The following is a 14,543-nucleotide window of genomic DNA, read 5'->3' as shown; positions in this document are numbered from 1 at the left end:
GTAGTTTCTTATAATTGTCTCATATTTTCCATTTTCGTCATTCAGGCTTAAGTTTTATGTACTTCATTGTTGAATTATTAAAATAGACTATTTAAATGTGCTCTCTGATCCCTCCAGCCTTTCCCTGTCCTACAGATCCTAATATAAATGGTAAAATGACACCTGTATAATTGGAAACTAATAGTGCTTTGTTGACATTTTGAGTTTTAGGTATTATTATTATATCTGGTAGCTTTTGGAAATTCAGCCTTTAAGTTTAGGAGGAAGTAAATGTTAGAGTTGGCAGATTTGGGGAGTTATCCAAACAGATGCTATAGGAAGCAAGGTTTTGATAAGGTGAGTACATAGAGAGAAGAGTCAAAGACTGCACCTTGTGTAGCACCTAGCTCAGGGTCTTGCATATATTAGACATTTAAATATTTAAAAGTAGTTCTTAACTGCCTAGCCATTTTTCAGATCTCGCAAGTAGGACAGCCAGATTGTCTACTGAACAAACTTAACAGATAATAATAATATTTCACTGTCCCCACAATAGTTCTCCAGCTAAGATATCAAACAGAAATGCTAGGGAATTAGCTTTGTTGAACTGTTCTTACTGGATATAACCCATCATCAGTCACCCTGATTTGGGAAGAGGTTGCACTTTGCAAGAGGTCAGAGTTGCCCTTGGATTTGACAAAATTTCCTCATTCACTTACCATCTACAACATAGGTTAGGGCATAGAAGGTGATAAATATGACAGATGGCTTAGGACAATAACTATAAAAAGAGTGAATGAATTCATTCATATAAATAGGAACTCCGAAATCAGCAAAGTGCTGGATTAGGGTGAAGATTAAAATGTATCATAATAGAGTTATACGGGTAAAGAGGAGGGTACCCTACCTCCCACATAAAGTAATTTGCTACCATATGGGACATCCCAACAATACTGCCCAGGCTCAATCTGATATGGGGCCCAAATGCAGAGCCCTGAATAAATATTTTGAAGAGTAGATCTGACAGAAATTTTCCCCTAATTCTCAGAGAGTGAGAGAAACCATTCCCTGCATTCTCCAGACTTATAATGCAAGTTGCAGTGAAAGAAATAGGGATTTTGAGTTACACAGACCTGGACTTGAACTACACTTCTACTACTTTCTAATTTATGACCTAGTATAAGTTACCTAATGTTTGTTAGACTTCATTTCCCCATTAGTAAAATTCATTCCTTAATTAACCCATGCAAGTTGCAGTCAGACTTAAATAAGATGCTATGTGTAACTCTCCTCTCATAGTAGCTGACACAAAGTAAAACAATAGCTATTGTTGTTATTATCCTCTTTCTTCATTTTCAGAAATACCCAAAAAGAAATCATGGCCATGGATTGTTCTACCAAACCTGAGGGAAAGTTTCTCTCATTCACAATTAAGGAATGTATTTTCAGGGCTTGGTGAGAAACAGCATTCACTATCTATTGAACACACTGTAAATATTGTGTTGTGCTCCCTTCAGCCAGTTTTAATGCATAATATATATTTACTATTATAAATGTTATCATTGAAAATGTGTTAATGTAAAATCGGGAGACCATGGAGGAGGCAATGCTATATTAATCTCTTTACAGTGGCCACGAATCAGTATTCATTGATCATATGAACAGAATTTTCTATAATCAGAAGTGTTAATTTTTACAATCAGACCAGGGTACACTGATAGACAAGAGTTGAATCTCTATTATAGGATCTGGGTATATAAGGGAATATGTTGGATAACTAAGCTTAGAAATAATAGGAAGCGCAGAGCAACATCCCCAGCCACAGATACAACTATTAAAAGGCTCATGTCTCAAAAAGGCACTTAAGTGCACCTAAGTGATATAACTAAAAACACAAACTCGACTGAAATGCATGTTTGTGTTCAGTTGTGATCCCTGGCAGCATTTTAGTCGACATTCTTTGTTTTATAATGCATTCCTTGAAGTACTGTGGGATGTTGACCATGGTGTTGTATTATATAGGGGATTTATTTTGTTATGAGGTACTTGTCTATCAAATCACATCAAGCAGCTACCATTCCTTTAGCTGATCTGTGCTATATTTAAAACAATGCACTGACAGCTTTAGTGAGAGCAGCTACAAGTGGGTTATTTCCCCAAAGACTCAAGAGATAGTTTTGTTTATATGATTTAAATTTCACACACTCTGCCACCTAGGCAGATGGTGAATATCAATCTACTGCCAAACTACTGTAGAAATCCAGAGAGAGGGGTGCCTAAATGGCTCAAATGGTTAAGCGTCCAACTTTGGCTCAGGTCATGACCTCACAGTTTGTGGGTTCAAGTCCCACGTCCGGCTCTGTGCTGACAGCTCAGAGCCTAGAGCCTGCTTCGGATTCTGTGTCTCCCTCTCTCTCTGCCCCTCCACTGCTGGCTCTTTTTCTCTCTGTCTCTCTCTTTTTCTCTCTCTCAAAAATAAATAAACACTAGAAAAATTAAAAAGAATCCAAAGAGAAAGAAAAAAGGCACAAATGTAAAAGTCATGTGTGAAGGAGGAGGAGATAACCACATGCTGCTCCTGCTCCCACATGTTGCCCACCTTTAAGGTTATTTATCTTTCTTTTTGCACTGTTAAGAAACACACCTTCAATGACCATCGCATGCAAACATAATTGATCTTGTAGTCTCTTAAAAATATAATATTAAGAATTCATTAGACCTATCATATATATTTGTAACAAATATACTTTGTTACAATGTGTTTTTCACAAGTAATTAAATACTATTAGGACTTACCACACACAGCATATACAGAATAATTTGTATCAGTAACTATAATGAAGGTTATAATAATGAAGTCAAATTAAAGAAGGGTATATTAAGTTAAACAGCAGACATAACTGCTTATAAAAGGTGTGAAATCTAGATTCAATGACTGAGCAGAATTCTGCCTCAATGTATGGAAATACAGCAAGGACATCTGTGATTCTCTATGAAGCAATTTTCTTATCTTCTTTTAGCCAACAATGTCCTCAAGAACAGGATCTCTCCTGCTTATTACTGTACTTTCTGCAGTATGTTTTATACCTAGACCAGACAAAATAATCAATACAAGTGCACCTACTACATGAAGCCAATGGCAAATGTTTCTATATTAGATGTAAGGAGAGATAAGAACCATAGTCTATAACATCAGGCTTTGGAAAAATGTAATGTCGCATAATATAAAAGAGCTGCCAAATCACTACATCGCACACCTGAAACTAATATGACATGTTAACTATATGTCAAATAAAAAATTAAAAAATACTAACTCTATATCAAAAAACAATGATATACTGATAGAGAACACTTTCCCCAAAATAGTGATAGATGGAAATTATGCATCAACAAATATCTATTCTTTAGTCTGAAATAAAACATAGTAACAATGTCCACCCCAAAAGACACTGTAAACTCAAGAGTTTGAGACCATTTCAAAACATCCTTCTGAAAACAACTGTTTGAGGCCAAGAATGGCCATCAAAATGACTGTTGTGCTATGCTGTTGTATTAGAGATTACTGATATACAGAGGGAGGAAAAGAGTTAACTTCTGATTTTTAAAATTTAATGAAAAGAAATCAATAGCAAAATTGACTGACATTCATAGACCTAATCTGAATGTTCAGTTTTCAGGTTGTTTTATTTTACTTTTTATTTTATTTTATTTTATTTTATTTTATTTTATTTTATTTTATTTATTTTATTTTATTGCAAAATCCAATGTAAGTAAGCAATCCTGCCACAAAATGAACTATTATGAGAAGTCAATGAAATGAACAAGAATATGAACACATGGATTTGAGAATGAGTTGTGGCAAGTATTCTTTGTCTTGATCTCAAAGTTATTAAGCCAGCTTTTTCCTTCAATAAAATTAATACACCTCAGAAAGTAAGAGCTAGCATTCATATTTACAAAAAGAATGAAAATAGAAACAATCAGGGCATTACATATGAAAACAGTGAACACACTGAATGAAAGCAGATTAAATAAAAATGTTTTTTTTCCAATGAATATGCAAACTTGAATAATGGCTTAGCATTAATGGAATAGAAGAGCTACACTTTTCCATCAAAATTAATTGCCTTTGATGATATTTGGGAGAGAAAAAAAAGCCTTTAAAAATTTCCTTTTCACCTGGTTAAGCTAACTTCAATAGAGCTCATAAGCTCTTATGAGACTTTAAAAAATTAAAAAGCACACTTACTTCATAGTTGTACTTCCAGCTATAGGTATAAATCTACTCCTTACACCTTTATGTATTTGTGTAAACAAAAAAAAAAGATAAATGTACTGCCAGCAATATCACATAATCTGTGTTTTTCTTATAAATGTTTAATGCACAAGGCTAGCCAACATTTTTGTTAGATTACAGCTTTAGAATGTTTTTAATTGAAAAAAAATATGGGTAATTTTGAACTCAGAAAAACAAAGTAGTGATTACTAAAAGAACTAATTATTGTCTTCTTTTTCAGAAGATGTGTTAGTTTAATAGACACACAGTATAGGTCTCCATCCTCACTGCAAAACAAGTGGGAATTTCCACAGCTCTGAGGTTTGAGAACAGCTGAGCTGCATACACTTTCTAAAGAATCTAAAAGCTCCTGCTGGGGTTCTAACTGGCAAAGCTTTCAAAGATATATGTTTTTCCCCCAGTAAAAGTACAGCACATAATTACAACAATGTACCCAATTCAGTTCTGTGGGAGGCAGGTTGGAGGACAAATCAGTGGGAAGCTATGCAGACAATCTACCCCCAGTAAAGAAAAGAATTATTGATCATAGGTGTGGGGACTAGAACATCCCTCTTACCAGGTGGTCTGCCTCTATACAGAGGAAAAGGTCAGTGAATTTTATTATTAGTTTCTTTTTTCTGTTTCCCCTTTTATTTGTTTCTTCTTAGCTTATTAAATATGAATACAAGCAAGCCCAAAGATGTGGCTGCTAAAAAGACCCAAAAAGTTTAGAGAAAGCTTAGCAGCCCAGTCACTGTCTCAGATAAATTTATTTCTTTCAAAAAGTCAAAGCCATGTTTTTCCCCAGGTTTGCCAATTTGATTGTTTTTTGATGATGGTGATTTTAATGAATCTTACAGGAATGATCTCACTTCTAACATATGATTATTCCTAACTGATGAGATTTGTTTTTTTTTTATCCAAGAAATTATATGATAATGGAAACTCCACAGGGCACTGGCAGTGGTCATAGGGATGAAATCAGGAAAGAGTATTTATTGTTAGAGAAGGTAAATAAAGAAAAGTTTTCAATAAGGAGGTTAAATCCTTCCATGTTACCCAGTACCATATGGATACAGAATCAGGACTAAAAAGAGCCCGCTTGATTTTGCTTGATTTTGCATTCGAGTTAATACATTCAGCAAATATATGTTAAGTGTATACTATGTGAATAAAATCAGCATGATGCATGCACTTGAAAAAGTTGCAATCTAGCGGGGATTTACAGATGTTAAATAAACAACCTTACAAATAACTACAAACCATGATAACTTCTAGAAAGATAAAGGAAAAGTAGCGCTCTGAGGGATTTTAATAGGAAGACTGAATTTTGACTGATAGGTAAGTGAAGGCATCACTGGCAAAATGAACTTTAAGCCGAGACTGGAAGAATAAGCAGGAAAGAGGCAGGCAGCAAGTGAGTGTAAGAGGAGGCAGCATGTGTAATCTCCTGCCAGAGGCAGGAAAGAGCATGGTAAATTCAAAAAAGTGAAAAATAAAATACAGTGTGGCTGAGGGAACATGAGCAAGAAGCCAAGCAACAGGAGATAAAAGTGAGAGAGGTGGTAAATCCTGGTGAGGAGTTTATATTGTAGCCTTAGTGCCACACAACAGCACTGATGGTTTAATCAGATAAATTATATGATGCAATACAAAAAACTCTAGAAATGCCACATTTGAGAGCTGCACTGAGATTAACTTGGAGAAAGGCAAAAGCATGAGTGGGGACAAGAAGCTAAAAGTATATCATAACTGTTAAAGAGAATGATGATGCTGGCTTGGGGCTAAGGTGGTAATGACACAGATGAAGAGTAGATCAGATGTGTATTCTAGATTCAATTAGGAGGTAATTAATGACCTCTCTTAGGTAATTTTCAACGCATTGTTCAAGGCAGAATTCTGATTGTTGTTTGTTGAATAGTACATGAGAAGCAATGAAGTAGAGGAAAAGAAAACTAATCTTTGAAAAAAAAACAGATGATAGGAAATGGAGACAGAGCAGCAGCTATCAGGGATCTCAGGGTCAAGAAATGATTTTCACTCATTCATCTATCCAGCTATCAGTTTATTCAGTTTTAGGAAGTTAGGGACTTAAGTTTTATTTTTTCTGAAGAGGAAGTCAAACTGCAGAATGAGAAACTGAAGATATAATAAAAACAGAACTCTAAAGCAGGCAAGAGACAATAATGCTCAAAACACAGACAAGTAAATTAGCATATAGTAGAGCATCTCTCTCTCTCTCTCTCTCTCTCTCTCTCTCTCTCTCACACACACACACACACACACACACAATAGAACAGTATAGCAGTTAAAAGTACTATTTATCAGTAGGAAACAAAAACAATTTGAAACAATTGAAAAGATATGCACCCTTATGTTCATCACAGCAGTATTTATAATATCCAGGATACGGAAGGAACCTAAATGTACATCAGTGAATTAATAGATAAAGGTGTGGTGGTGGTGGTGGTGATGTGTGTTACGTATGTAATGTAACATTGTAACTTATATAAATATTGAAGCACTATCTTGTACACCTGAAACTAATACAATATTGTATGTCAACTATTCTTCAATAAAATAAATACATACAGTGAAATATCATTCAGCCATCAAAACGAATGAAATCTTGACATTTGCAATGACACAGATGGAGCTAGAATGTATTATTCTAAGCAAAATAAATCAGAGAAAGACAAATACCATATGATTTCACTCATATGTGGAATTTTAGAAACAAAACAAATGCACATATGGAAAGTGGGTCGGGGGAGAAAAGAGAAGGAAATAAACCACAAGAGACTCTTATGATATGGAACAAACTGAGGGTTGATGGGAGGGAGGTGGGTTGGAGATGGGCTAGATGGGTAGTAAGGAGGGCACTTGTTGGGAGGAGCACTGGGTGTTGTAAGTAAGTGATGAATCACTGAATTCTACTCCTGAAACTAATATCGCACTGTATTCTAAGTAACTAAAATTCAAATAAAAATATATCTATATAAAAATAAATAAAATTTTAAAATAAAAATGAATAAAAGCACTGTCTATATCAGACTGCCTGGGTTTGAATTATGCATCTAGTACTTGCTATGTAACCTTGGGACAAAGTCCCTAGCCTTCCTTCACCTGGGTTTCCTCATTCATAATATGGAGCTAATAAAAGTGCAAACTTCATAGATACAAATAATACATAAGATGGTGAATATAAAAATGCTTAACATAGTATCATACACAGTAGCTCCTTAATGCATTGTTTCTGTAAATAAGAAGAGCAACAACAAATTAGTTATAATAATAATCTATCCCTTTTTCTGAGGTTTGACAGACAATATGTTAATAAAAGATATGGCTAGAGATAGCTTCATAGGAAGAAGAGATATTGGAGGTTCTGAAGCCTAAGTGCTTTCCTTTTACTCTGGTGTGTAAAAGATTAGACGGTTGGTAGTAAGTGAAAAGAAAGAGTAGGGGGAGGTTAGAAGACTTAAGAAGAGCAGGTAAGATATGATATAGCCACTATAGAAAAATGAAAGGTCACTGAATAGGAACAAGTAAAATAACTGCTGAAATGGCAGTGAGAATCCTGCTGCGGTAAAAGCTAAAATGTCATAAAGACACCAATTCACTCAGTTCACCAAAGAGAACAGGATATAAAGACACAGAGTTACGAGCAGAATGAGAATACTAAGGAGATCAGATTTTATTCTGTAAATTCTGGGAGACACTGAAAGTTTTGGACACAGAAATCACATGTCGGATATAGATTTTAAGTAGACTACACTAATTGTTGATGGGGGAATTAGCAGAGAAGCAAGACAACCAGTTTGGAGACTCTCCCATTAGTGCAGATGATTCTACACTTGAGAAGCTTTCCTAAATGTAGGCTGTCAATATATTTTGAGGATTAAAAAGTATTTGGGTGTATTCACAAAGAAGTTAATTTAGTTTTAGCATTGACTTGGAGAAATATGTTTTAACATAAGTTTTGCTTTTACAGACTTAAAATATGCTCTTTTTAATCTCGGCCTCATACTTGAGTTCAATAATCATCATATAATTCAATTCAATAAAATTTACTGCCTATTGTATACAAGATATTATAAGCATCCCAATACATTCTGTTTCTATAAACAATAATGGCAACAATAATAGCTGGTGCTCAAAAGACTAAGGCCTATCATTATTTCAAAAATATTTTCCTAGATAGGAGATTATCTAAACTTTATTTGGCAAAACCTGATGGATACTACCTTGGGTAATTTATGTAGCATTAATTACTTTGTAATGTCCTTGACTTTTTTCTCCCTACAGGCATGTAACTAAGGATGAGAGAGTTAAATATGGGGACCAGGTTACTTCATGTACACAGCCCTGGAATTATTTATGGTTATGTGCATAAACAAGAAATCTCTTCCATTTTCTATTTTGCTTTTAATTCAGAAGGTATATTGCTTTTTATGTCCCCAAACTTAATTTCCTCAGTGTGGCACCAAGGATATTCCTCTTGAAGGACTTGCTTGAAAAACTAATACATCTTCCAAGATAAACTGCATTCAGGAAAAAAAAAAATGGCCTCAGAAAAACTGTTTAGTGGACCTACTGTAAAACTCATAACCATCTTGGCACAGCTGAATTCTCAGATAGTATATAGCTCTGCTTCAATTATACTATGAATTCAAGCACCTTCGGTTTCAAATGTGGACTTTGGTCTAGAAAATTTTATTATTTAATATTGCACTAAAGCTCTGTGATTTAATCAGTAATATCTAGCCAGTTCAACTGGAATAATTTGCATAATTCAAAAAGAGAAAAATATCTTCCTCAGGTACTTTACCTTAGGTCTATCTCATCTCAAATATACACTCCTGATTTTATTTTCAGGGATTTGACAGAATCTTCCCATAGCAGTATTTCCAATGCCATATCTGAGAATTAATAAGCTCTAAATGTGGGCAAGAATTTATTGCACATGTTCAAAAGGAATGCTCTCTGCCCTATCACATTTTGACTTTAATCAAGAGTTTTAAATTGCAAAGTACCAAATCATATCAATTAAAATATATTACTATTAAAAAGGTAATAAAATATTTGATGAAGGACAGTATTTGACTACTAGTTCCAATGTTAATTTTGAGTCTTAGTATTCATATAGGAAATTGTCAGGGAGCCATAATACATAATACAGCTGCTTCTCCATAAAGTAAACCAACTTGTATTGAATATGGAAGTTAAAAATAGCTTTTCCTCCAAGAAATTAAATAAATCACCATCTCCTCTTTCCCATTTTTGCTTTGCCCATTATTTCAATAGCAGGTTTGGGGAATGACTAAAACATGTAACTATATTCTGTAATACATAATTTATATATAGTCATCCTTTGTACCCCTTAAAATGAAGAGGGGGTGAGGAAACAACTCATTCCAATAATGATTTAAACATATTAAAGCACGATATTTTAATGAGAATTTTCTTCCCAAAACAGTGTATTTAAAGCTTTCACTTAATTAATAACACTCCAGAGGAAATCTGAAAATTCTGTGCTTTCTCTGACACAGTTCATGCCACAAAAAAAGTTTTTAGAATATTGTTATTTATCTAGTTACTACTCTTTCATTTAGCTTAAATTTGGAAGGGGGGCAAACTCTAACATCAAGGTCTAAATAAAAGAAAAAAATAGCCAATACAATAAATATACTACTTTTCATGTATTAATAGAATTAAATATCAGCACTAGTATGGAAGAGCTCCCAGGAGATATCTTGAAGTATTCTGTAAAATAGAAATAGAAATTTCTTTATGTTTCAATACCATGATAAATAATATTTTTTTTTCTGACAGCCAATGTTATATTAAATTATGTAGTTGTATAGTTTGAAAAAAATCAGCAATTGAAATGTCCTTTTCATTATTTCTGACAAGTGTTACACCCCAGTTGAGTTTGTGGGCCCTTATGCTAGATACATACCACAACTCCAAACTGTTCAGGCTCACTGAGGTCATGATACTCATTCCTCAGCTGTGCTAATTCACAGAGTACTTTCTGCTCAGGAAGATGTTTTACAAGGTTCTAAAACAAAAGAAAAGTATAAAAACTTAATATTACCAGGGCTAGTAAATTTGCATCAACAACTCTAAAAGTGATTAGGAAAGTAAATTTATTTTTTGCTAAGATCAAATGGAAATAAATGACATTGAAAAATTGACTAACATACCGTGCCTTAAATATATAGCATAATTTTTGAGCTTTATTTTCCATTAGTCAATTCATATGGAAAACAGAAAAATACTATGCTGAATTAATGCATGTACAATAATAACAGAAGTCAACCGTACTCTTCATAATTGGCAAAATTTGGAATAATCTTTAACCTTATAAAGCACACCAAGGGGCGCCTGGGTGGCTCAGTCGGTTAAGCGGCTGACTTCAGCTCAGGTCATGATCTCAAAGTCCATGAGTTCGAGCCCCGCGTTGGCTCTGTGATGACAGCTCAGAGCCTGGAGCCTGTTTCAGATTCTGTGTCTCCCTCTCTCTGACCCTCCCCCGTTCATGCTCTGTCTCTCTCTGTCTCAAAAATAAATACACATTAAAAAAAATTTTTAAAAAAGGTACACCAAGCCTGTAAAAAAAATCTCCCATTATCTACACCAGTATTTACATACATAATACATTACCACTTTAATGGAGAATTAAGCAAAAGTGATGGAGTCTGATATATGTTCAAGTTAGATACCTAAGAGAATCAAAATTGATTAATTCCTCTCAACCTAGTTTATCTTGATCTATGGTATAATTCTTATTATCATTATATTAGCATGCAACCAACATTTTGGGGACTTGTATAGGATTTCAAAAGACAGACAAGGAATAAAAGCAGGAAAATAAGATTTAAGAAAGTAGGGTTGACACAAAATGGCAGAAAAGTCAGCTCCAGGGATTGGGCCCACCACCAAAGCAATCAGTAAGCTAGAAAGAGCAATTTAAATAAACTATTTCAAAACACTGAAACTTGATTGGATGCTTACAACAAGGTACATGTTTGTTGAAGGGATACACTGGTGTTCTCTGGTAAGAGAATGACACGTACAAAAGAGATATCAAAACCCATTCCTCAGCACCACCGTGAAGATAGTGCCTGAGTCCTTGAGGGGCTGGCTGATGCCAGGGTGGGCAGTAGGGATCTTGTTCTCCAAAATTTGAGGAGGTACATTTTGGTTGGTTTGGCAGTTCACTGAAGGACCTGTGTAGGTGCCTGTCTTGATTTCAACCCTTTTGGGTTGGTTGCAGTAGCTTCCCCAGATGGCATCTATCAGAAGACTTAAATAGACAGAAACACTTCCCCTGCTTTTTGGAACCAGACATTTTAAGGAAATCTTTGTCAGATCACTGGCTGACAGCAGAGTTAATTAAACCCAAGATCGAGTAACCACACCCAAAAAATATACAGCTTGCAGCAGTTGTTTAGAGAAATTACAAACAAATAGCTACAGCCGTCAGGAAACAAACATCAGCCATCTGTGGGGAGTAGAAAAATCAAGTTTCCAGAGTTATAATATACTCAAAAGTCCAATTCTCAACAAAACCAAAAAAAGACAAAGCATGCAAAAAAATAGGCAACCTTAAGCTAAACAGGAAAAATAAAAGAATACCACAGAAAAAATACCTGAAGAAGCTCAATTTTGGAATTAGTAGTCAAAAACATTAAATCAACATTTAAACATTTTAAATATGTTCAATGACCGAAAGCAAACCATGAACAAATACATCAGCTCTGAGCAGGACTTCAAAGAAGTCCACACTGAGGCACTTTGGATCAAAAAGAGGAGTGATTTTAAAATAGCAAGAGGGAAGTGAATTGTCACATTTAAGGGACCCACAATGAGATTAATATCTGATTTTTCCAATGGAAGCTAAAAGGTAGTAGAATAACATATTTTAAGTCCTGAAATAAACACTGTCAAACAAGAATTCTGTATCCAATAAAAGTATCCTCTTTTAAATAATAATGGAGAAACTAAGACATTCTCAAATTAACAACAACAACAAATATAATTTATTGCTAGCAAACCTGTTCTGCAAGAAACACTAATGGAAGACCTACAGGCAGAAATAAAAGGACACTAAACAGTAACTCAAAGACAAAAGAAACAAGCAATTATAAAGGTAATTACATAGGTAAACATTAAAAAAAAAGTTATTGTACTTTTGGTTTATAACTCTTGTTTCTATATGAGTTAAAAGGCAAATGCATAACACAATAATTATAAATATAAATTAATGATCATACAATGTATAACCATGTAATCTGTGACAAAAACAGTATAAAAGGGATAAATATGTATAGGAACAATGTATGTTATTTAAACTAATTTTGTATTATTAAAACTCGGGTGTCTTAAGTTTAAGATATCAATTGTAATCCCTAAAGGAACTAATAGTGACAGAAAATCACGCAAAAATAAAGATGGGAATCAAAATACTAGGCAACAAAAATAAACAAATACAAAAATAGATAATAATAGAGAAATTAAGGAATAAAAAACATGTGATACACAAAACAGCTTAATGGAAGAACTAAGCCCTTCCTTATGAATAATTACTTTAAAAGTAAATGAATTAAATTCTCATTAAAAGTAAAAGTTTGGAAGATTGGATTTAAAAGCAAACATATCTATCTATATGCAGTCTACATGAGACTCAGTTTTAGATAAAAAGACACAAGAGGTTGAAAGCAAAAGAACAGAAAAATATATTCCATGTAAATAGTAACCACATACACACCCACACATCACACAAAACCAAACTGTGGTGGCTATATTATTGTCAGACAAAATAGACTTAAATTTAAAAAAAGTAACAAGAGACAAAGAAGGATATTCTATATTGATAAAATGTTCAACCCATCAAGAAGATAATATTATTACAGTACATGTCCACAAGAGCTAAAAAATATATGAAATAAAAATTGACAGAATTGAAAGGACAAAAAGGCAATTCTGAAATAATATGTGGGATATTTAATATTCAACTTTCAATAATGGATATAACAAGAAGAAAGAAAAATAACAAGGAAATTGAGAATTTGGACAACACTATAATCTGATTAGACCTAATCTATACAAAACACTCCTCTTAACAACAGCAGAATGTGCCTTCTTAAGTGCACATGGAACATGCTCCAAGATATATCACATATCAGACCACACAATAAGTCCTAATAAATTTTAGTAGACTTAAATCATGCAAAGTATCTTTTTTGATCATAATGGAAATGTCGTTAGAAATAAATAACTGAAGGAAAAGTGGAAAATTCACAAATATACAGAATAAGCAAATAAGCAATGGGTCATAGAAGAAATCACAAGGGAAATTAGAAAATACCTTGATATTAATGAAAATGAAAACAACATGCTAAAACTTATGGAATTCAGCAAAGACAGTACTAAAAGGAAGATTTGTAGTAATAAGCATCTACATTAAAAAAGAAGAAAGGTTTCAAATCAATAACCTAACTGTACACTTTAAGGAACTAGAGGAAAAGCACACTTAAGCCAAAGCAAGCAGTAAGAAAGAAGTACATAAATTAAAATAAGCAAAAAAAAAAAGTACATAAATTAAAATAATTAATTAATTAGAGATATGAAAAACCAATAGAGGAAAATTATTTAAAATAAAAGTTAATTCCAAAATTGACAAATCTTTAGTTAGACTAAGAAAAAAAAAGACAGAAGACTCTAATAACTAAAATCAGTAATAACAGTTGAGACATTATTATTGATTTTATAAAAATGAAAGAGAGTCTGGGGCACCTGGATGGCTCAGTCGGTTGAGCATCTGACTTCAGCTCAGGTCATGATCTCACACTCCGTGAGTCCAAGCCCTGAGTCGGGCTCTGTGCTGACAGCTCAGAGCCTGGAGCCTGCTTCAGATTCTGTGCCTCCCCCTCTCTCTGCCCCTCCCCTGCTCATGCTGTGTCTCTCTCTGTCTCAAAAATAAATAAAAACATTAAAAAAATTTAAAAACATAAAAAAAGATTCTAAGAGCATGCGATGAAAAACTGTACGCCAAAAAACTGGATAACCTTGAAGAAATTGACAAATTCCTTGAAACACACAAACTACCAAGACTGAGTCAAAAAAAAAAAAAAAAAACACCTGAAAATCTGGGTAGACCTGTTAGAAGTAAGGAGATTGTGTAAGTAATCAAAACTTCCCAACAAAGAAAGGCTCAGGACCTGTTAGGTTCACTGGTGAATTCCACCAAATATGTAAAAAAGAATTAACACCAAGCCTT

General features: G+C 33.9%; 1 protein-coding gene across 1 annotated transcript in view; it reads right to left on the bottom strand.

Moving 5' to 3' along the window:
- Positions 1 to 14,543, bottom strand: part of DIAPH2 (diaphanous related formin 2) — a 1,001,003-nt gene that overhangs the window by 560,387 nt on the left and 426,073 nt on the right. Inside the window, exon 21 of the mRNA XM_043571351.1 lies at positions 10,218 to 10,319. Coding sequence (XP_043427286.1) covers positions 10,218 to 10,319 — 102 coding nt within the window. The remainder of the gene's footprint in view (positions 1 to 10,217; positions 10,320 to 14,543) is intronic.

The sequence above is a fragment of the Prionailurus bengalensis genome, chromosome X, assembly GCF_016509475.1.
Source record: "Prionailurus bengalensis isolate Pbe53 chromosome X, Fcat_Pben_1.1_paternal_pri, whole genome shotgun sequence".
Classification (NCBI taxonomy): Eukaryota; Metazoa; Chordata; class Mammalia; order Carnivora; family Felidae; genus Prionailurus; species Prionailurus bengalensis.
The sequence above is the reverse complement of the archived record's forward strand: the minus strand, read 5'-3'. Positions and strand labels throughout refer to the sequence as shown.